Source organism: Lutra lutra, chromosome 9 (assembly GCF_902655055.1).
Source record: "Lutra lutra chromosome 9, mLutLut1.2, whole genome shotgun sequence".
Classification (NCBI taxonomy): Eukaryota; Metazoa; Chordata; class Mammalia; order Carnivora; family Mustelidae; genus Lutra; species Lutra lutra.
The window spans coordinates 45,740,455-45,763,722 of record NC_062286.1 but is presented as its reverse complement, the minus strand read 5'-3'; the positions used below and the strand labels follow the sequence as shown (position 1 = coordinate 45,763,722).

Below are 23,268 nucleotides of genomic sequence, written 5' to 3'. Positions count from 1 at the left end.
CCTTTCAGATAGTGGTTGCTTTTCTGTTTCTAGAATTGCTGATCTTCTTCTCTTCAATCTCCCGTTGGATTTGTAGGTGTTTGCAATCTTTAGATAAGCTATTTAGCTGATCTCCCGCTACCTGAAGTAGTCTCAGCCTGCTACTTCTCCGCCGTCTTGATTCCTCCCCCCCAATTAAGTATTCTTATAATCACTTAACAATTTAAAATGGCTCTTACCTAAATATCTGCATTTTTTGGTATCATATCTTAATATTATGATTACTTTGTTTTCTTGACTCTCTCTTTGACTTACTGGGATGTTTTTCATAATCTGGTTCCTGTTGGTTTTGAGCACTTTTCTGGCAGCAAATAAAAAAGGGATTAATTATTTCCCCATTTTTCTGTTGCACAAACCATTCAATATTGCTCCATTGGTATGTACAAAATTTGGAAGTGCTGTTGGCTACCTCTCTGTCTCCTAATCAAAGTGCCCTGTTGAAATGGGAGGATGATGGTTTTAGAGATGTGCCTTCTCAGCTGAGCTCACCTCTGAGCTCTCCTCTCTTGAGGAATGGTTTCTGTTTTTACATTCTGATGAGCTAGAGCAGTTCTCACCTCACACCAATGAGCATTAAGCAAGTCTGAAACGCCTTGATGTTTCCCATTGCTTCTGTCTGGGACTTGTATTCTCTGGGTGGTTAGTAGACATCCATGGAATGAATGGATAGATGATCAAAGATTGAAGGAAGGAGGGACTGGAGCATGTGAGATTTCTTTCCTATAATAGTGAAGGCATTCTGAGGGAGGAAAATCACTTTTTGTTTAGTTTTTCAGATAATTGGCATCTAAAGTGATGTGTTCTCAGTTGAAAAACCCTACATAAAAGCATTAGTATTATTTTTTAGGTATCGTCGTCTTTTGTGTGTGTTTGTGAGGCTTGAAGTTGGCAAAGAATCAAGTCCATGAATCCTCATAGCATTTTTATTAAATACCCAGCATTGTGCCAATCATTATGAAAGGGGCAGAGTCCCTGTCCCTGAGTGTATTAGGAGGACAAAACTTGTATAAAGCAAATAGACAACAATATAGGCAATTTATGTTCAAGTTAAATACTGGGTAGTAGGCATTCTAATTAGATGGAATACAATGGAATTCAGGAAAAGGCCAAGTCACAGGGCCTTCAGGACAAAAGGTAGTTTGGGTTGGTGAAAAGAAGGAAGACTTCCTAAAACATATTGTGGTCCTTACCTGTAGAGCTTGCACAGTCCTTTGCAAAAAAATCCTCCAGTGGAACTTGGCAGTGAATGAAATATCAAAGCAGACCTCACTGGTCTGATGAAAGCCCCAAGATTTTTCCTGAACAAAAATGTTTTATTATTAAAACATAATAACTAAAAATTAGTGATACAGTTAAAATAAGCACTGAAACTGTATTTTTAAATACGTAAATTAGGGGCACCTGGGTGGCTCAGTGGGTTAAGCCGCTGCCTTCAGCTCAGGTCATGATCTCAGGGTCCTGGGATCGAGTCCCGCATCGGGCTCTCTGCTCAGCGGGGAGCCTGCTTCCTTCTCTCTCTGCCTGCCTCTCCATCTACTTGTGATCTCTCTCTGTCAAATAAATAAATAAATAAATAAAATCTTAAAAAAAAAAATAAATATGTAAATTAATAGAATCCTGAATATAAATTATGTTTTCTAAACAATACCAAAATATTTCTTGTTTTAGGTTGCTATTAAGTACAGAGAAAAGAAGATCTTTGTAAAAGTGTGTCTAAAAGATATTTTAAACTCAATTACTTTCTAGGAAATGGACTCCACTATTGAAAAGATTTTAAGAATGATAAAAATTTGAACAAAAAAGGAAAAAAAGATAATTATCTGAATCTTGTTTTATATGTGCATACCTAATCAAACATTTTTGAAAGCTGTAGATCAAACACCCTACACCCTATTTATTCTACAGATGATGGAAAAGAAGTAGGAGGCATCTGGGTGACACAATCAATTAAGTGTCTGACTCTTGGTTTCAGCCCAGGTCATGATCTTAGGGTCCTAGGATGGAGTGCCACACTGGACTCTACTCAGCATGGAGTCTGCTTGGGATTCTCTCTCTCTTCCTCTGCCCCTCCCACTCATGCTCTCTTTCCTCTAAAAATAAATACATCAATTAAAACAAAGGAAAGAAGGAAAACATTGATTTGTGTCCTAATGAACTTATAACAAAATGGGTGATGTAAAAACTAATGTCCAATTTTTAACAATGAGTCACTTTAGAAAAAAGTAAACTCATGGGGTGCCTGGGTGGCTCAGTGGGTTAAAGCCTCAGCCTTCAGCTCAGGTCATGATCCCAGGGTCCTGGGATCGAGCCCCACATCAGGCTCTCTGCTCAGCAGGGAGCCTGCTTCCTCCTCTCTCTCTCTGCCTGCCTCTCTGCCTACTTGTGATCTCTGTCTGTCAAATAAATAAATAAAATCTTTAAAAAAAAAAAAAAAAAAAGAAAAAAGTAAACTCTTTTGTCACTGACTGTACACCCAGTAGCAATTTAGGGGTTTGGGAAAAAATGAAGTGGGAAGATGTCAATATTTGCATGCTGGATGATGAGAAAGAGGGTGTTCCAGGTGGGGACTTTGGAAAGTGGCATGAACCAGGTGTTACAATGTGGTCCAAACCTGATGGAAACAGATTTTTGCTGAGGAAATAAGATTCAGTAGACCTTGGTCAGAAAGTGGAGTGCCAAGCCATGCCGCGAGGACGATTTGCAAATTCTTGGGGAAGAGAATGAAGCAATCATTTTGGTCTCTTAGAAAAGAAGTGTATCAGATGATTAGTTTGGACTGAATTATATTAAAGAGACTGAAGATAAAAAAGAGTAGTTTGATTATTTTGCTATAATCTGAATATGAAATGTTGAGATTCTGGTGAAGATAAGAGTTATATAATCTCTGCATATGGAAGTCTAATTTACAGGAGTTTGGAAGGACATAGAGTCAATCAGTTGCCAAAGAAGCTGTGTTCCTGTTAAATAATTTGAAGTTACTTGTGGACTATAGAAAGATACTTTCTCAAAATATCTTACCTAAAATGTTAATAGTCTTATTCTCAGTGTTTGGAATCCACTTCCCAAATCTGCATTGCATTGTTTCTGAATGATAATAGGTAGAAAAATGTTTCCCTTTGGTCAAGTGTATTTTGTTTAGAAAAACTTAGTCCTTGTTGGGGACTTTGGAAACCTAACAGGGCATACAGAGTAAGCAGTGCCTACCTGAATGTCACGTATTTTTATACCCAAATGGAAAACAAGCAGTAATTTAGGAGTAGATTGAGTTCCTTTTTCCTCTAAAATGAATTTAAATGATGAGACTATGAATGCAGTGAAAATAAGGAAATGAATTTGACAGATACTAGTTTTCATTTTGAATTTCAAAGTACTGGCTTTCTATTAGCATACTCCAGGAGTAGTGAATTTCTATTAAGTTGGCACATAGTTTTAAATTTTATGAGTATGCTATTGTACACATAAAAACCCATTTCAGTAAGTTATGGACATGGTTATTTCTTTTTTAATCAGCAGGCTCTAGGCCATATATTATTAGTCTAAACTTGTCATGCCGAAAGTCTTGAAGCCGTGGAGCTTTCTTCTTATATTCCTTTTTGGTGAACTTCTGTTTATTTGGGTAGAAGAAATAGGCTCTGAAGAGAATATAATACTCTTTTCAAGAAATGTTAAGGTATCTTTTAGCAGGCATTTATGCTTAAACATGAAGTGTTAACTACAGCCTTCTGAAATCATTAGACTGATATTTTTGTCCTGTAGCATTTCTTTTGTTAAATGTTTTTTTAAGAAGTATGGACTTACCGTAAATAAAGGTCTTGCAGATATTGTAATACTGACATGTAGTGTTGTAGTGTTCAACTTTGTTTATCAGCCACAGAGCTAAGTGCTCCACCCCCCAGATAACTGCAAATAATGAAGAACAGTTGGAAATTATATATCACTTCATTTTTTAATTCGAATGGTGATAGATCCTGTAATTGCAGCTGTGACTTGCGTCTTGGGTCATCTCTCAGTTCATGGAGTCAGGGCTTTGAATGATTATTATGTAGAGGACAGTGATGGTCAGTATGCTGTCTCTTTGTAGTCAAAGAGGAAGTGAGCTTACAATGAGCAAAGTTAATGGAGGAAAAATAAGAAGCAAGACTTTACCATAGCTAAGCCACTAGGCCAGGCCATTTCTACACCAGATACCTCAGGAAGAGTCCCCAGTACTGCTCTCCCCCACCTCCACTTGAACCTGGTTCCATTGCAGCAGAGCATATTTTGGTGGGAATCAGTATGACTTCTGCTTTGCTGGGATCGGCCAGCACTCCCTGTAAGAAGGGATGAAAGATTACTCCAAACTTTTCTGTGAAAGAGAGGAAGAGGCAAGAGGGTCAATGCTCAGAGAGGAAGACCCTTTGTTCTTTGCTCCCGCCTTTATTGGTCTTTCAGGATAATCATAAATCTTTATCACCATTTCTCGAGCACATGATGTTTGACAGGAGGTCTTAATGGAATAGGAGGATCTATTTAGGGGAAGGAATGACATACTAAACTGTATGTTCTACAGTTCTGCCAAACATGGTCTAAGGGACAATGCATATTTCTCTTAGATCACAGGGCAGCTGTTTGGGTTGAGAAAGCTTCAGGGAAGGTAACTCCCTGTGACATTCCTAGGGCAAGATTGGTCACGCATGCATGGGCATTCCAAAGTCCCATGCCCTTCTCCAAAAACCTTCCTTGTACCCAGTGGCCTCTGTGTTACATTTTAGCAAGCCAGGTATTATTGCAGATTTTATGCTCTACATCAACCCCAACACCACTTTCTAGGGATATTTGAAAGGTTATCAAATATCCTTCCCTGTCTTTGTTTCTTACTGTCTACTCCTGCCTGTGATATTTACATATACACATATTCTCCTCAACTCCAAAAAAAAAAAAAAAAAAAAAGCCCCTCTTACAATAGGGTACCCAGATATTGGAGGTATCTTTATTAACAACAGAAAATTAGAACTACTATTGTGTTTCAAGTAAAATATTTGGGAGACTTTTTTTTTTTAAATGTTCAGTTAGCCAACACATTGTTAGTTTTTAATGTAGTGTTCAACAATTCATTAGTTGTGCATAATACCCAGTGCCCTCCTTAATATCCATCACCCAGTTACCCTATCCCCCCCACCCCTCCACAACTCTCAGTTTGGTTCCCGGAGTCCAGAGTCTCTCAGTTTGTCTCCCTCTCTGATTTCTTTCCATTCAGTTTTCCCTTCTTTCCCTTATTGTCCTCTGTGCTATTCCTTATGTTCCACACAAGAGTGACATTTTTATAGCCCTCAAATAATACAAATTACTTAGGAGCACTTTTGGGGGAAATATTTATTCTCTATTAAGCAAATATTGATTGACCTTCATTTCTGCTTCAATTCTGGTGAATTGAGGTGGGGGTGACTCTCTCCTACTGTATGTTACATTCTTCACAGCGGTCACTACAATGACAATGATTCAAATAAGAAAAGGTGTCTCCCAGGAGGAGCTATTGGAACTTTTTGGGAGATTGGGGGTTGGTTCACATGTGATTTGACGAACTATATGTGATTTAAATATGACATTCTACTTCCCTGTTGAAAATCATTTCAAGGCTTTGGATCCTCTAAAAAGTGTAAATACCTTTTAGAAAGGTATAATAATAACAATGACAATGAGAGTGGTAATTGTAATAATAACAGAGGCAGTATTATTACTGGTCCTTGGGTCTCCGCAAAGCTATCCTATGTGTTCCCGAACCATGTTCCCTTGTTAGGATGCATGGTTATGGTCTGTTTACAACAGTGGTTCTCAAAGTGTGATTCTTGGACCAGTAGCATGAGCCTCATCTGGAGATTCTTAGTTCCACCCCAGATGTGAAGAATCTCAAACTCTCTGGTTAGGTCCTGGCAGTATGTGTATGAGCATACCCTCCAGGTGACTGCGATCCCACACAAATCTGAGAGCCACCTCTTGCTGCCGGACATCTTGAACTGGACATTAACACAGACAACATAAAAAGAAGTAAAACCAGCACTTTTTGCGTATGCAATTATTTCATTGATTTTTTTCAGAACAAATTCACGAATTATATCAGAGCATTACCGTCCTTATTTTACAGCAATGAAACTGAAGCTTAGGTTAAGTAATTGGCTCAATATCATAGGTGTGGAATAAGTGAATAAACCCCACTATTCGTCGTTTCCTTCTTCTGAACTTGCCTGTCAGCCAAAGCTAGCCTGTCATCTGATAAAGCCTTACAGGGTTTGTTGACAGTAGTGCTTAGTGGTGGTGGAGAGAAAGATTTATGAAGAGAATCTGAAGCTGGAGCCCTATGGAGGGAAGGCAGGTTTGGGTGGCCTCCTGGGCAACTGGAAAGCATCCTGGACCATTGTTTTGCAAAACAACAGTGGAAGGAATGGTGAGAACTTGGAAAGGGGAGGCAGAGAGTTCAAAAGACATTTTCCAGGAATGCCTGGAAAGGGGAATCTCTGTAGGTGAATTATATACTCCATTAACTTATTTGTCATGGGAAGACATTCCCTGGAATAGGCAATCTCGAGGAATTTTCTATCAGGACACTGTCCAAAGAAACAAGGATGTTTATAATAACCTCATTTTACTCTGGCTTTTCTTTTTGTCAGGTATTGCTTTTTCTGTTGTAAGTGACAAATGGTTGCTGGCATCCTGGCCCATGCTTCTTCTTTAACCCCATGGAGAGAGTCTGATATTATCTAAGTTACTACTTTACAGACCATGTTGGCACCTTTCATGAATATGCAGTTTCATATTTTCTTACTTTTCAAGAAGAAAATCTTCTCAGAGATTAAACAAATTGCTAGCAGTTTCTTCTTGGGCTTATAAAATCATGATGTGGAAGAAGACAGCCTTGCTGTCTTTTGTTACAGGGCTTGTTTTTCATTCTTTCACTGTGTCCAGTCAATGTTCTGAGTCTCCTTACCAAAAGCAAGTAAAATAAATGTTCTTCTCCCTTTGAGTTTTGGAAAAAAATTGAGCATTGAGAAATGTATTTGCTTTCATAAAATCTCATTTGTGGGCAAAACAGACTACATTAATTGTACAGATATGTAGCGTGGATTTGAGACAATGTGTCATTCCATCCTTGGAAAGATGAAAGGCGGGTGTGTGTGACTAAACATTTGATTTGTTCTCTGCCCTTCTCATTTGAGTCAATTTGGTTGTTCCACTCAGAGGATCGTCAGTCTGGATCTTTATTTATTTATTTTTTTTAAAGATTTTATTTATTTGACAGAGAGAGAGAGATCACAAGTAGGCAGAGAGGCAGGCAGAGAGAGGAGGAAGCAGGCTCACTGCTGAGCAGAGAGCCCGATGTGGGGCTCTATCCCAGAACCCTGAGATCGTGACCTAAGCCGAAGGCAGAGGCTTAACCCACTGAGCCACCCAGGCGCCCCTGGATCTTTATTTTTAATGGGTGCTTCCCTATTCCTTCTAGAGATTTTAAAAAAAAAATGCCAGAAGAATATACTTAAAGTTTAGAGGATAATAACAATAATAATATTTCCAGAAATGTTTTCTATCTATTAAGTTATTTAATTGTCACAATAACTCTATAAAACCCTTACCCTCATTTTTCATTTGAGGAAACTGAGGCTCAGGAAGATTACCAAATTACCTAATTTGGACAACATCATATTGTTGATAAATTATAGGGCTTTGATTCAAACAAAAGCCTATTTGCTATCATTCTGTTAGCTATTGTTGAATAATTGTTAATGGCAAAATCTCAGTGATATACAATAGCAAGCATTTAATTTTTTATCCTTTTTCTCTGGTTTGATTGGGAGCTGGCTGACCAGGCTTGGCTCACCTGGTTTGGGCTCCAGCTGAAGCATGGATTCAGGTTTGCTTCTTATGTTTTTCTTCCTTTTGGACCAGTGGTCTGGCTGTACGTGACTCTCATCATGTATAGAGACAGTAGCACAAGAGGACAAGTCCAACCACACAAGTATAGTTCAAAGGTCTATTCAGATCATATTTCCTAACATTGCCCTGTCGAAAGCTCAATATCAGTGAAGTGGGGATGTATTCTCTTTTCATGGAGGTGAGGGTTGGAAGGGGGACTGACTATTTACTGAATAATCATTTGTTCTACTTTCAAAGCCTTTGTATTCTTTGCCCTTTATAAATATTGAAAGCACAGGTGGGACGACACTCTCGGTTGGGAGTTAGCTATCTTGTGTATGCTTGTCATGGGGGTCATACAATGTCATTTCGCCTGACTGCAGTTGTGCTAATCCTGTGCTCTAGAGGGTATCTGACTATTTTTCTCTTCTTTGCCATCATCTGTCCTTACTAGCCTTGAAGGGGAAGATCATCAGTAGTTGAATCTAGAAGACTAACATTATGATCATTAACTAGTTGAATCTAGAAGACTAATATTATAATCATTTTCTTCTTGTTTATGTAATCTAAGGGCTTTGATGGGGAAAATATTTCTTTTTTTTTTAAAGATTTATTTATTTATTTATTTGACAGAGAGAGATCACAAGTAGACAGAGAGGCAGGCAGAGAGAGAGAGGGAAGCAGGCTCCCTGCTGAGCAGAGAGCCCGATGCGGGACTCGATCCCAGGACCCTGAGATCATGACCTGAGCCGAAGGCAGCAGCTTAACCCACTGAGCCACCCAGGTGCCCGGGGAAAATATTTCTAATACAAGTTCTAGTACATATGGTAGAAAGCAATCAAGTGTGTGCCCCAAATAGAAGGATACAAACTCTTCTTCCAGAAACAATGGATTGTACAGATTATACCAGCTCAGGTAGTGGAGCCAAAGGAGTTTCTTACCTTCTTCTACCTCATGCTCAGTAGCTAGCTTGAAGCTAGGATGCTCCTCAGTGGCAATGCAATGAGAATCTTTTTTTTTTTTTTTTAACATTCATAATTTTTTATAAACATAAAACGTATTATTAGCCCCAGGGGTATAGGTCTGTGAATCGCCAGGTTTACACACTTCACAGCACTCACCATAGCACATACCCTCCCCAATGTCTATAACCCCATCACCCTCTCCCAACCCCCCTCCCTCCAGCAACCCTCAGTTTTTTTGTGAGATTACGAGTCACTTATGGTTTGTCTCCCTCCCAATCCCATCTTGTTTCATTTATTCTTTTCCTACCCCCCAAATCCCCCACGTTGCATCTCCACTTCCTCATATCAGGGAGATGATATGATAGTTGTCTTTCTCCGATTGACTTATTTCACTAAGCATAATACCCTCTAGTTCCATCCACGTTGTTGTAAATGGCAAGATTTCATTTCTTTTGATGGCTGCTTAATGTTTCATTGTATATATATAACCACATCTTCTTATCCATTCATCTGTTGATGGACTTCTAGGTTCTTTCCATAGTTTGGCTATTGTGGACATGCAATGAGAATCTTACATATCAACACATCCTGTGTTATGAGCTAGAGGTTTTGCAGTATTCATCCCTCATGCTTGATCCTTTTGCTAATTTGGATATTAAACCAAATTATGAAAATATTATAGGGTAGAGGCAGAATTCCTAGTTTCATTCCAAACCATATCAAGAACTTAATGGCTGGAAAAAGACCATTGAAAGTTTCTGTAACTGGGTTTTCCTCTTCAACAAATTAATATCATATAAATTTTCCTTGCCTTTTGCTTTTGAATCTTACCTGTGTCACAAGTGGCTGAAAAGGTTAATCCCCAAAAGAATGAATTAAGTCAAGTGTTTTGCCCAGCAGCTCATTTCCCTTCATGACTAGATTTATAAGGGCTATGCAACCTTCAGGACTCAAGGCTCTAACTTTGCTTCTTGGCTTGAGGTCTTTGTTCATTGTCTCCCATTTCCGCCAGATGCATGCTACTGTCTCTGATGTGATTGTCCTAGCATTTTTGTTTCTCACCTCAGCATATTTTGAATGTCATTTCTTTATAGTTTTGCATTGGAAAATCCATAAAAGATTTAATGTGCTTTCCTTGGATCCCCCAGCTTATATGCACAAGCATGTTCATATAACAATGGTGATTTGCTACACAGTCTCACTTAGTGCCTTTCTCTGTTGTGTTAAAATGACTTTGCTGCTAGTTATCCAGCTTCCCTACAGGGCTTCCCTCTATATCATCATTTATTTTGCTACTCATTATTGAGTAGCAAAGCTTGAAAAAGTCTTTCAGAGAACCTCACCCAGAAATTTGTAATAACTATGTCATAGGTACTGGATCAAGATGACTCAGGTAGATGTGGCCTCAGCAGGGACAGTGGTATCAGTGCGTGCAGAACGCAACTGGCATTTTCATCCTTCCATAGCATGAGAAGATGTGCTGCCCAGCAGCAGAATTCCGTGCATGTCAGACCTACCATTTGGCAGTTGGTAGTGTGAATGGGAATGTGTAAAGCGTTTTTAGGTTTTTGGAAGACCGGCAGCTTATCTGTGCCAACTATTGTTGTGAAGGAACACAAATCTAAATCTGTCTATATGGTTGGATCGCTGTGCTCGGTTTATTTAAAACATGGCATTTGGAGAGAGGTAAAATACCAGCGCGCTGTGTCTTCACCTTTTTTTTTTTTTCCTCCAAAGCAGATTTGTTGGGTGTATTTGCTGTAGCAGTGCAGTAAAGAGGCATGTGCCTATTGTGACAGACCAGACCTTCTTTGTACTGCTAATTCTAATAGAAATAATCATCTACATTGATTTATAAGGATGGAATGGAGTGGGGACATTGATTTAAAAGAAGAGAACAGCTCCGAACAGTTTGATTTATAGTGGTATTAAAGGAAATGATTCAGATTTAGTTTGTACATTCTAAGGTTGCTTGTCCAGTGGTTAGTTGTCAAAATATATTCAGCAAAGAGCAGTCAATTTCTCACTGAGCAACACACCCCTGATAGAATGTATAATTTATTCAAGCCCAGGCCATATTTTGTGCTTGATATGTGGGAGGCTGCTACCCGCACATCAGTGGTTCTTAGATAGAAGAGGATTACTTTAGAATGAGATAAATAACCTTATCAGACACTAATTTTATGGGACAAGAATGTAAATGCAGTGAGTAATCAGAGAGCATGTAAATAGCAGCAAGCTAATTTTCAGAACCATTGCCACTCAGTTTGCAAAGTGTCCTTCCTGTTTAAGAGAATGAAATTCATCTGCCACAGGGAACACAGTATCCTCAGTGGTCAGTTATGATGGGAAGAAAACAAAGTAGGATTTTGTTGTGACATAAGTCCCTCATATGGTGATCGTGGTGGATTTACTGTGCTTCCTGGAAACCTTGGTTGGTCTCCCAGACTGACTTTGTGTCCTTTCTCAGTTTTTCCATAGCCCTCTGCATTCCTCGGTCACAGAATGGGTCACACGGAGGCATAATTGTTGCCTACCTTGGGTCTCACTACCTTAAAACTATAAACTGCTCGGGGTCAAGATCCAGCTCTTTCTCCACATTTGGCAGATGGACGTATGCACTAAATATTGAATGAGGGAACTATTTCCATGCCAGCTGAGTCCCAATCGTTTGTCTAACATATACAGGTGTCCTCAGGAGCTCCCAGTTTTTAATGTGATTCCAAAAATCACTGCCTCACATAATTCTGGTTCAGAGTTCCCATCTTTAATTTGATGGGTTTCGATGAGATATATCATCTTCAGCTATGTTCTGAATTTTGGTGATTTATTTGTTTTGAATCTCCGAGGTAACCGATTATTTCAGTAATCATTATTTCTTACCAGTAATGTGTGTTTCTGTAGGGAGCATGACTTCGGCGACTTCACCTATCATTTTAAAATGGGACCCCAAAAGTTTGGAAATCCGGACACTAACGGTGGAGAGGCTTTTGGAGCCACTTGTTACACAGGTAAGGGACGATCTGTAACACTTTGTTGCTTGGATATGTTTCTGTCATGATTATGTCATGACTCTTCAAAAAGCTTAGAAATCTCTAAGGGTTAATTATATATCCTGCCATAATGCTAAATACTGAAGATATGTTACTGCCTGAACTATGGACAGTTTTATTGCCCGATAACATTTGAAGTGCCTTAAAAAAACAAAACAAAACAAAACAAAAACCTCACGATAGAATTTTTTTTGAAATTAGGTTGATGAGATAATTAAAGAGGGGACATTGGTGAAGGGTCTGTCTTTCATAGTAATGAATTCAAAGTTTAAATAAGCCATTCCTAGCTCACTTTCAGAGGCCAATGCACAGTTGCGAAGAGCCGTATTGACTATTTAAGAGCAAAGTATATGACCTTTCTTTAGTTGACAATGGACAATTTATCATGTTGGAAAAATGAAATGTTCCATTGTTTTTGTTTTCACATTTGCCACATCTCCTCAGGTGACTGTCAGTAGAAAACAAATTCTCAGAATTTAAGTTTTAAGTGTTAAGTTTTAGTACCTTATGAAGCATATTCTCTGCTATATTAAACTTAGAAATACATGGAATGTGAAAATCAAAGATTTTTATGGTATATTTTTAGGGAAATGTTATGCCAAATTAAGTAGAAGTTTATTTTTGTTTCTTTTTTTCATTATTATTATTTTTTAAATTTAAATCAATTACTGGTTTTTCCATACTGGTTTCCTAGAGCTGCTGTAATAAATTACTGCAAACTTAGGGGCTGAAAGCATCACAAATTTATTATTTTATGGTTCTGGAGGTCAGAAATCCCAAAGTCAAGGTGTTGGCAGAGCTACTACATTCCTTGTAGAGGCTCTAGCAGAAAGTGCATGCCCTTCCTTGTCTTTTGCATCTTCTGAAGTCTGCTTGCCTTCTCCTGCTCCTTCCTCCATATTCAAAGCCAGCAATGTAACATCTTCAAATCTCTGACTCTGACTTCTGCTTCTGTCCTAACATCTCCTTATACCTCCCTCTTAAAAGGACCTTCTGATTACATTGGGCCCACTGAAATACTCCAAGGTAATCTCAAGATCCTTAACCAAATAATAGTCATTTAAGATAACATAGTCACAGTTTCCAGGGATTAGGACATGGACATCTTTGGGGGTCATTATTCAGCTCAGCATAATCTGCCCTCTGCCCACCCCCAAATTCACATCCTTTCTATGTGGAAAACATATTTACCACATCCTCAGATTCTTCAACACCTCAACCTATTATAGAATAATTTCAAGTCCAAAATCTCATCAAAATTTCATCAGCTTAAAAATTCCAAATCTTGTCATCTAAATCATCTAAAGTAGGTGTGGGTAGGGCTCTGGTTATAATCCATTCTTGAACAAAATTCCTCTCTGTCTGTTACCTGTGAAACTAGAAAACTATACACACACGCGCGCACGCGTGTGTGTGTGTGTATTCCCAAAATGCATTGGGATAAGATGCACAGGCAAAAGAAAATAGGTACAGATAGTCCCACTAAAAAGGGAGAAAGTGGAAGGAAAAAAAATATTATCAACCTCAAGCAATTTAGAAATCCAACTGGGCAAATTCCCTTAGACTTGAAAGTTTGGGAACAACTGGCAGTGTTTCTACTGATAAACATTCTTCTTTTTCTTTTTCTTTTTCTTTTTTTTTTTTAAATTTTAAGATTTTGTTTATTTATTTGAGAGAGAGAGACAGACAGACAGACGCAGAGATAGTGAGAGAAGACACATGTGGGAAGGAGAGGGAGAGGCAGGTCCTGACACAGGGCTCCATCCCAGGACCCTGGAATCATGACCTGAACTGAAGACAGATGCTTAACTGACTGAGCCCCCCCAGGCGTCCCCTGATATAACATTCTTAAGAAACCTGAGGTTCTCCCCTTTGTTTCTCTGGGATTCACTCTATTAGAAAAGGGGCTACTTCACAGAATATTCCCAGATAATCCCATCTCTATTTTGGGCCTCTGCTGAAATGGTCAAAACCATCCATGAATCACATGCCTAATCGCTTCAGAGAAGCAATTTGTGTGACTGATTACTCTGAGCTGTTAGTCCTTCCAAGGCACAAGCCAAAGGTTATCTAGACTCACAATTGACTTTCTCTCCAGAGCATGCTTTCTGAGAGTGAGTTTTCTAATTTTAGTGCCTTTTGCAATTTACATAGGCTGAGAATTTTCCAAATCAGCAAGTCCTGGTTTCTTTTAGCTTAACAGTTCTCTCAATTTCTTTCTTTCTTCTCACATTTTACTATAAGCAGGAAGAAGAAACCAGGGTACTCCTTCCACACCGTGCTTGGAAAACTCCTTGACTAAATATCTAGGTTCATCCTGTACAATTCTGATTTCCATATAATTGTAAGATACAATTCGTCCAAGCTTTCATTCATTCTCTCTCGCATTTCCCAATAGTATGTTCACTTTTTTTTCTGAGCCTTCTCCAGCATCTCCTTTAACATCTGTGTTACTTCAGTCTTCTTATAATGATTTAGATATCCTCTGAGATGATAGAGGCTTTCTCTAACATGCTCCTCGCTTCCTTCCGAGTCCTTGCAAGCAAGGCCTTTACTATCCCTGTTTTAACTAAGAGTCAGGGCAAGGCCATTGGATTTCTCTATTAACATTCTTTAAATTTTTCTATATCTGTCTATTATCAATTCCAAAGCCACTTCCACTTTTTTAGATGTTTGTAATAGCAGCACCCTACTCCGTAGAATGTATGTTTCCAATTGCCACTATAACAAATTACTACAACCTGAGTAGGTCAATGAAACACAAACTTACTGTTCTGTAGTTTCAGAGGTCAGAACTAAGAATCAAAGTGTTGTAGGGCTGTGTTCTGTAAGGAGGACATTCCTTTCCTTTTTCAGTATATGGTGGGCACCTGCATTTCTTGGTTGTGGGAGAATCATCCTTCTTTTAAAGCCAGCAGCATTCCACTTTCAACTCTTTCTCTGACTTCAGCTTATACCATCTTACCTTCTCCTCTTAACTCTCTGACTTCTCTCTAATGAGGACTCTTGTGATGACATTGGAGCCACCCAGATATCTTAAGATAATCTCTCCCTCTTGAGATCTTTAAACTAATCACATCTGCAAAGTCCCTTTGTTTCTGAAGATAACACACAAGTTTTCAGATGTAGGATATGGGTATCTCTGTATGTAATTGTTGAACCATTTCATTAGATTTATGTACGTTTTTCAGTTAATCATGATTCTTGTTAGCTCCATGAAAATTTCTTCAAGTAACACTTAGTACTGATAGGTGCTTAGATATGGGAAGATGTTGGCTACTCAGATTATGGTCTGTAGACTAAGGTCTATGCATGAACTGTTTGTTATTGGTCTGCAGTAAGCACAGAAATTGAGAGTAAGCGCTTTTAAATTTTTATGACTATTTTATAGGATAATTTTATCTGTTGAGTTGAATAATTTTAGACTTATTTTTTTTAGACTTAAATTTTTTGTCTTTTTAAATTTTTGAATCATTTTGTTGTATCTTACAGGGCTTTGGTTTATAATGTATTATATACAAAAATATGAATAACAAAAATATGGCTTTTCATCATAGATAGCATGAGAAAGACTGGCGTAGGAGATACTTTGGAGTCAGGTCAGTCTGGTCTGAAATGTAGTTCCTTCAGCCTAGTTAAAGCAGACTGCCTTTTTCTAGCCTCAGAATTTTGCCTTCAGGTTACATATCAATATAATTAATCCTTCTCTTACAGATTAAATGAAGCACAATAATTAAAACACAATAACTGGTATAAAGTAAATGTTGATTAATATAGTTTCCATTTTTCTGTTTTTTGTTGGCTATATATTCAGGCTTGTGTTAGCCATTACCCAACACTGTATAAGTCAAGGAGAAAGATATAAATGAATCTGGCATAGGAAAACAAAATATTATACATAAACTAATTTTTATTTCTTAAAATTTTTATGTATTTCTATTTCACTCTTATATTTCATTTCTCTAAAGAATAGCATATCAGGGGGCGCCTGGGTGGTTCAGTGGGTTAAACCTCTGCCTTCGGCTCAGGTCATGATCTCAGGGTCCTGGGATCCAGCTCTACCTTGGGCTCTCTGCTCAGCAGGGAGCCTGCTTCCCCCCTCACCCCTGCCTGCTCTCTGCCTACTTGTGATCTCTGTCAAATAAACAAATAAAATCTTTTTAAAAAATTATTTTTTTCCATATCTTTCAGTCTAGGTAACTAAATTCTGTCAGATAAAAGCAATGCATTACAAACATTTATTAAGGGGCACCTGGGTGGCTCAGTGGGTTAAGCCTCTGCCTTCAGCTCAGGTCATGATCCCAGGGTCCTGGGATCGAGCCCCGCATCAGGTTCTCTGCTCAGTGGGGAGCCTGCTTCCCCCTCTCTCTCTGTCTGCCTCTCTGCCTACTTGTGATCTCTGTCTGTCAAATAAATGAATAAAATCTTTTAAAAAATACATTTATTAAAAGTTAGGACAGGGACACCTGGGTGGCTCAGTGGATTGAGCCTCTGCTTTTGGCTCAGGTCATGATTTCAGGGTCCTGGGATCGAGTCCTGTGTTGGGCTCTCTGCTCAGTGGGGAGCCTGCTTTCCCCACCCCCCTTCCCCTGCCCATCTCTCTGCCTACTTGTGACTTCTCTCTCTCTGTCAAATAAATGAATAAAAATCTTAAAAAAAAAAGGACAATTAAATGTCTAATTTGTATTTGTTCATTTACTACAGTAGAATATGTAAAACTCTCCTTGAATTTCACGTAGTGACTTAGCACTGTAATGAGTCTTAGCATCCCTTTAATATCTTCTCATATCTCTATGGCTTTTCTTTCTTTTTGGTTTTCCTATCCTGTCTTAGAGAGAGATTCTTTCAAAAATGTGACTTTTTAGACAAGCATCTCTATTATTTCCTCTAATTTTATAGCTCTGCTATGAAGACTAAGCATTCCCTCCACCTAGAATAAAAGCTTAATGATAGGACTGATATGATTGTTGACCTTTGAAGGGCATATGAATCAGAAAGGAGAGATAAGAAAATACTGGACATAAACTCCTGTTCAACATTTTTTAAAAAGGTAGAGCTGAGAAAGAAAACTAAATCAAGGCCCTATTTGTGTCACACACACACATACACACACCCCTTTATAAATTGAATAAAGTTCATAGTGGCATTCAGTGATGTAGTATGCTCATAACCATCTTAGTTTTTCTGATAAAGATAGATAAGTAATGAAATAAATACCAGAAATTAAGCATTCTTAGTCAAATTCATTCACTATTATAAGAAAAATGACCTTAGGAATTTATTATTGGTAAATACTTAATGTGTCCAACAAAACTATTTTATTTTGATCATAATGTATATGAGGTTGAATATTATAATACTGAAATGGCAAGATCCTTTTTGGAGAATCTTTACATTATGGAAATCATGAAATTTCAAATGAGAAAGGATTTATCTTAGAAAGTTTAGTCCTTGAACAAGATGCCCAAATTTTTTATAAATTCCAAAAAGTAATTTATATTTTAAAGATTTTATTTATTTATCTAACAGAGGTCACAAGTAGGCAGAGAGGCAGGCAGAGAGAGAGAGGAGGAAGCAGGCTCCCCGCGGAGTCAAGAACCCGATGTGGGGCTCGATCCCAGGACCCTGGGATCATGACCTGAGCCGAAGGCAGAGGCTTAACCCACTGAGCCACCCCAGGTGCCCCAAAAGTAAAAATTGTTAATAGGCTGCATCCTGTGATACTAAGTTTTATTAGAAAGCTAAAATACTTGATTAGGCAATTTTATTGGAAAACTAAAAAAATAACATATTAGAAATTAAGAAACACTCTTAGATAACTCTTAGATAACTTTTAGAACCAAAGGGAAATACAAAGTATATATGAGTTAATGAAAAAGATGATGTCTTCCTAACAAAATATACACACCCAATAAAAGCTGTGCTCAGTACAAAATGTTAGCTTTAAATGCCTTTTTGACTAACAAATAAAAAAAAAATAAACTAAGGGTTCATCTTAAGAAATTAGAAGAAGAACATCTAAAGAAACTAGAACAGAATTTAATTAACAATGGAAACTGGAATCAGTAAAATAGAATACAAAGTTTAAAGTAATTAAATAAATTTAAAATTTGATTCTTCTTTGAAATGGCCAATAAAAATCCCTCAACACACAAATTATGGAAAAGATATAAAAAAAAATGTACAGGATTTTGAATGAGAAAGCATAAATAACTCCAGGAACAGAGAGGTTAAAAGAAGCAATAGTAGACTATTACATGCAACTTTACTCTGATTAAACATGCAAACCTACAGAAAGGGAAGGGAATAAGTTCCTAGAAAACTTTAAATTACCACAGTATATCCAGAAGGAACTGGAAAACTGGAATGAGGCATATAAATATTGGAAGGCTATTTAAAGATCTGTTATCAAAAAAACATCAGAACAGATGGATGCATATCTAAATATTATTAGACATTTAAAGAACTGATAATCACAATGTTATTTAAACTACCATTCCAACTATAGGAAAAGATAAACAACTCCTTGATCATTTTTTAAGAATCATAATTTTATTATTAAAAATTCAAGATAATTTAAAATAGCATTTTTTTAACAAAAAGCCAATGATGGTTCTATATCATTTCTGAGTTTAAATGCAACAAAAAACACCAAAAAACAGAAAACAAAAACTCATAAAATATAGCAAGTACCATCCAGCAGTATGTTCAAAGATCAGCATACATGTAACAAAATAGGAAGTTTCTAAGAAATATAGTGATAGCCTACTGTGAGGAAATAAATAAAAATATTTCAGTAGCTCAATTGATTATACCATTAGATGTTAAAAAGACATTTGAGAGTATAGCTTAGCAATAAAAAAGAGCAACTATTGATATATGCAAAAACTTGGATGACTCTCCAGAGGAAAAAAAAGCCAATCACATAAGATTATATACTACATGATTCCATTTATGTATCAGTTTTGAAATACCAAAATTATAGAAGCAGAGAAAAGGTTATAGTTAAGGACAGAGTGAGGGTGGAATGGAGGTGGGTATGGCTAGAAAAAAGGTACCATGAGAGATTCTTGTAGTGATGAAAATATTATGCATCTGGATTGAACCAATGTCAGTAAGCTAATTGTGATTTTGTGTCACAGTTTTGAAAAAATATTACTAAAGGGAAAACAGTAAAGAGTGCATAGTATTAAAAAAAAAGACATTTGATAGAATTTTACACTTATTTCTACTAAAAAGTCTAAATAGAAATGGGATCAAACTTTTAAAATAAAGGAATGTACCATGCAAACATAGGAATAGGACATAGAAAACACTTTTTCTGATATTGTAATAAAAAATCAATATTAGAATGGGGTTAGGTGCCTAGATAGAAGATAAATATTAAAAAAATAAAGTTTCCATTTGTTCTAAGCAGCTAGAAATCAAAACAGGAAAATATTCTCTTTTTAACTGAAAAAATATATAAGGACAATTACTTTTCCTATATAGGATGAATATTAATCTTATAGTTAATTTAATGTGAAAATTTGTAATTATTTTTATGCCATTGAAATAGAGGTTATGTATGCACAGGCTTTGAATCAAGGAGGTTTGATTATAAGTACAGCATCCGCAGTGATAACTTGAACATGTTACTTAATGTGTCACCAAATGTAAATTATAGATAATAATTTGTAACCAATAGGATTATTGAAGGGATACATGAGATGGCCCATTAAAGTGATTGATGAAGTGTCTAATGTTATCCTGATACAAGTTTGCTCTTAATGCTGTGTTCTTCACTCCTGGTAGTAATGGCTTTCCAGTTATTAGAGAATGTGTGCCATGTGTAAAATAGGGATTCATTATATATTTTCTTTAGAAAAATATTTTAATGCAGGTTTAGAAAAGAATAAATTGTGTGTTACATTTACTCAAAGATTACTTCGAAAGTTACTGGGAATTCAATTTAAGCAATCTAATGAAACTCAGCCTATCACGATAGGATAGAATGGAATTTGCTGAAATTTAGTTCCTTATTTCCTTTTAGAAAGATGGATCTGCAACTTAAATAACAATAAGCATTTGGAAAAAAGAATACCATTGATGTTTAATGAGCTGCTCTAAATAGGTGTAATGGGGAAAGACCCTCCTGAGAACCTTTCTTTAATTATTTCCAGTATTATTTTGAGTAGTGTCTATGGGCCTCTTTTAGGTTAGGCTCTAGTGACTTCTATAACTAGGTCCTTTAAAATTGTCCTCAAAAATTAACTATTTCAAAAGCTAAATAATTAGATCTTCATACACTTAAGAATATTGTTAAATTAAAAAAAACCTTGATTTTCTCTTTTTTAATATATTAATCTTCTTAAAGGAGTCATCTGTGTAACTCACAACTATAGTTTATTTCCTTGGTGCATTTAAAATTAGGAAATCATGAGATTTAAATTTAAAATCAGGGGATTTAAACTGAAAATTATTCTAGAAAGAAACTGTTACTCAAAAATGAACTAACTTCTAAGGCTTAAGCCAGAGTGTGCCTCTTAATATTATCCCATACTCTGTCTTACATACTTTCTAAGATAGAGTATTTTCTATATGAATCTACCAGAAGAATGAAAGCATAAAATGAGGTCTCATGATACCCATCTGTCTGGAGCATATCATTATTGAGAACTACCTTAATTCATGGTTTATTCATGAGGTTCAAATATTAACATAGTCCGGTGGTTTCCATGGTGACACTACATTACAATAAATTGTATACCTTTGTCAAAGAGTTTAAGTTGTATAAAAAGTAAAGGATGTGCTAAAAGCAAAAGCTTTGAATTCCTTTAAACTGGTTTATTTCTTTGATCAATGTTATATATAGCTTGATTACTCTGTTTCCAAGTATTTTTCCTTTTTTTATTGTTTAATATTTTTATACCAATCCCATTTTAATTTTTGAATGCTATTTTCCTTGTCTGAAAAAATGTTGTAGTTTATCTGTCTTTAATAGAATTTTCTGTGCGTGAATGAACTATATAAAATACCATAAATTTTATTTAAAAAATCTCTTTATATTAAAAATAGGATTTGCAAAGAAATAATAAGGTTATGATTTAGAAGCTTACTTATCACATATGTAAATATTTAATTGAAAGATTATAAAGTATTTTTATTGTTTTGCAAATATTGTTTTATCCCCTAATATTAACTTTTTTTTCAATGCTGCATTTTTGTTTTGTTTTATTTTACAGTAGCTACATATACCTTATTTAGTTATTATATTGGAAATAGTTCTTCAAATTGAGTTTTTATGGTAAATTGCTTGGTAGTTATTGTGTTTGCCACTTCTGAAATAAGAGTTTAATTGACTAGTATATTGTGTGGGGTTAGATTAATTTCTGTTTTGGGATTATGTTCAAAATTTTGATGTCTGCTACCAGATGGGAATGATGTTCTTTTTGTTTTATGGCCAGCTGTGTTGGCCATGTTTTGAAATTAAGTAATGTATGGAGCCCTTTTAAACAAACAAACAAACAAACCCACAAAAACAAGACAAAATTTTCCCAAATCCTGACCTGAAGTAGGATAAATATAGAATTATGTGTATGCACATATGTGTATTCATAAAGAAAATTACAAAATAAGTACAAAAGCCACAAAAACAAAACTTGAAATTAACATTAATTTGATGGATGATGTTACATCATTGCATGTGATGTTAATGATTATGTGACTACTCTAGCTCTGGGTCTGGTTTGGGTTTGCCAAACACTCACTACCCTGTACCATGTTATGTGTCAATTCTCCCCCTACCTTTAGAATCAACTACAGCAAATCAAAATTATTGAGTGCACCATGGCATTGTTTCACCTTGTTTAGCATAAATGTAGTCACAGTTAACACACAACATCTGCCTCCATTTCCTTCTCATTAGCATAGGACAACAGAAGTTAAGGAGTATGATCTAATATGGTTTTAGAATACAAGCCAACTATACTAACAATGATGCAACTAACTTCTCTTCTATCAAAATATTTCCTTTCAATAATCTCTGACTCAAACACAGTGATTATTTTACGAATGCTAATAAGACAAATTTTATTTAGTAGATGATAAAAGAGAAGTACTAAGTTGCTATGAAATGAGTGCTCTACATGCTACCTCAGTTTATTAATTTCTTGTTCTCCATGAGAAAGGGGATTTTAGAGGGTTTCCCTCACACTTTATTAAGCTCACCAATCCTGATTTCTTGTGGCCTGCTTGTAGGGATGGTTTAAGCTGCTGAACTAAATTTCCTAAATTACTTTCCATAGAGTTTTGTCATGGCTTTGGACAGTTTTTACTGCTCTTGTTTTAGTTAGAGCTCTTCTCCATTAGCACAGAACTAACCGTAGATAATCCAGAGCCTCTAATGAGAAAAGGAGGAGAAATCCTAATATTTCTTGAGTAGTTACTATGTATCTGAAAGTATCTCAGATATTTCTAGGAGTTTTCATTACTCCTTGGGTCAACGTGGTGAAGTCAATATTATTTTCTCCATTTTATAGATGAAAAAAGAGAGACTTAGACCACATAATAAAAGGCCTTACTTGAATTAGACTAAATAAGTCTGCTGTTCCTAAGGTAAACATGGGCTGAAAATATTGAATTGGCAAGTTGCTAGTACATCAACCATAGAGAATTGATAGAGTAAAATGGGAAGAGAGTAAAGGATTAAATTGAAGGTGGGGAAGGGGTGAACTCTTGACTATAGATTCCAAGCTGAGGTTGTTGGAGGGGAAGTATGTGGGGGTGGGTGGAGGTGAGTTAAATAGGTGATGGGGCTTAAGGAGGGCACTTGTGATGTATGTATGCACTGGGTGTTGTATGTAAGTGATGAATCATTAAATTCTCCTCCTGAAACCAGTATTACAGTGTATGTTAACTAACTAGAATTTAAATAAAAACTTGAAACAAGCACACAGAAAAGAGGAAAAGAAGCAAGCCAAAGAGAACTGAATATATTTGTACAGTCAGGAATTAGTTTCTTTTCTTGTTTGCATCACATAATTCCTGCTCACACCAGATATTTGCTGCATGCAAACATGATGTAAACAAATTCCTTAACATTCAAATGAATAAATTAAACTAAAAACCTATTTTCCCTATTAAGTGGTTAATGCATGTGAATTCTCAAACTTTGCAATAACCGTTTGTTTTATTCTGTTTGGCCACAAACTCAAAACTTAAAAATATTTTCCCTCTTGCACTTTCCATTTCAGTGAACAGCAACTATTTTAAATGGGAAAATGGTACTTAAAACTAAATTTAAAAATTAATTTCAGAAAGAATAATGATTTTTTATGTGCTTGAAA

At 36.4% G+C, this 23,268-nt stretch overlaps 1 protein-coding gene across 6 annotated transcripts in view; it reads left to right on the top strand.

Annotated features, from left to right (window-relative positions):
* The window catches only part of CTNNA2 (catenin alpha 2), a 1,136,606-nt gene that overhangs the window by 136,266 nt on the left and 977,072 nt on the right, over positions 1-23,268 (top strand). For 5 of the 6 annotated variants that reach the window (XR_007130146.1, XM_047745913.1, XM_047745910.1 and 2 more), the window contains exon 2: positions 11,793-11,899. Coding sequence is in view for 5 of the 6 variants with exons in the window: in XM_047745913.1 (XP_047601869.1) it covers positions 11,798-11,899 (102 nt within the window). In the remaining variant the exon portion in view is untranslated. Of the gene's footprint in view, positions 1-5,940; positions 6,084-11,792; positions 11,900-23,268 lie in introns of those variants that run through there. The other variant, XM_047745912.1, reaches the window with a different exon arrangement.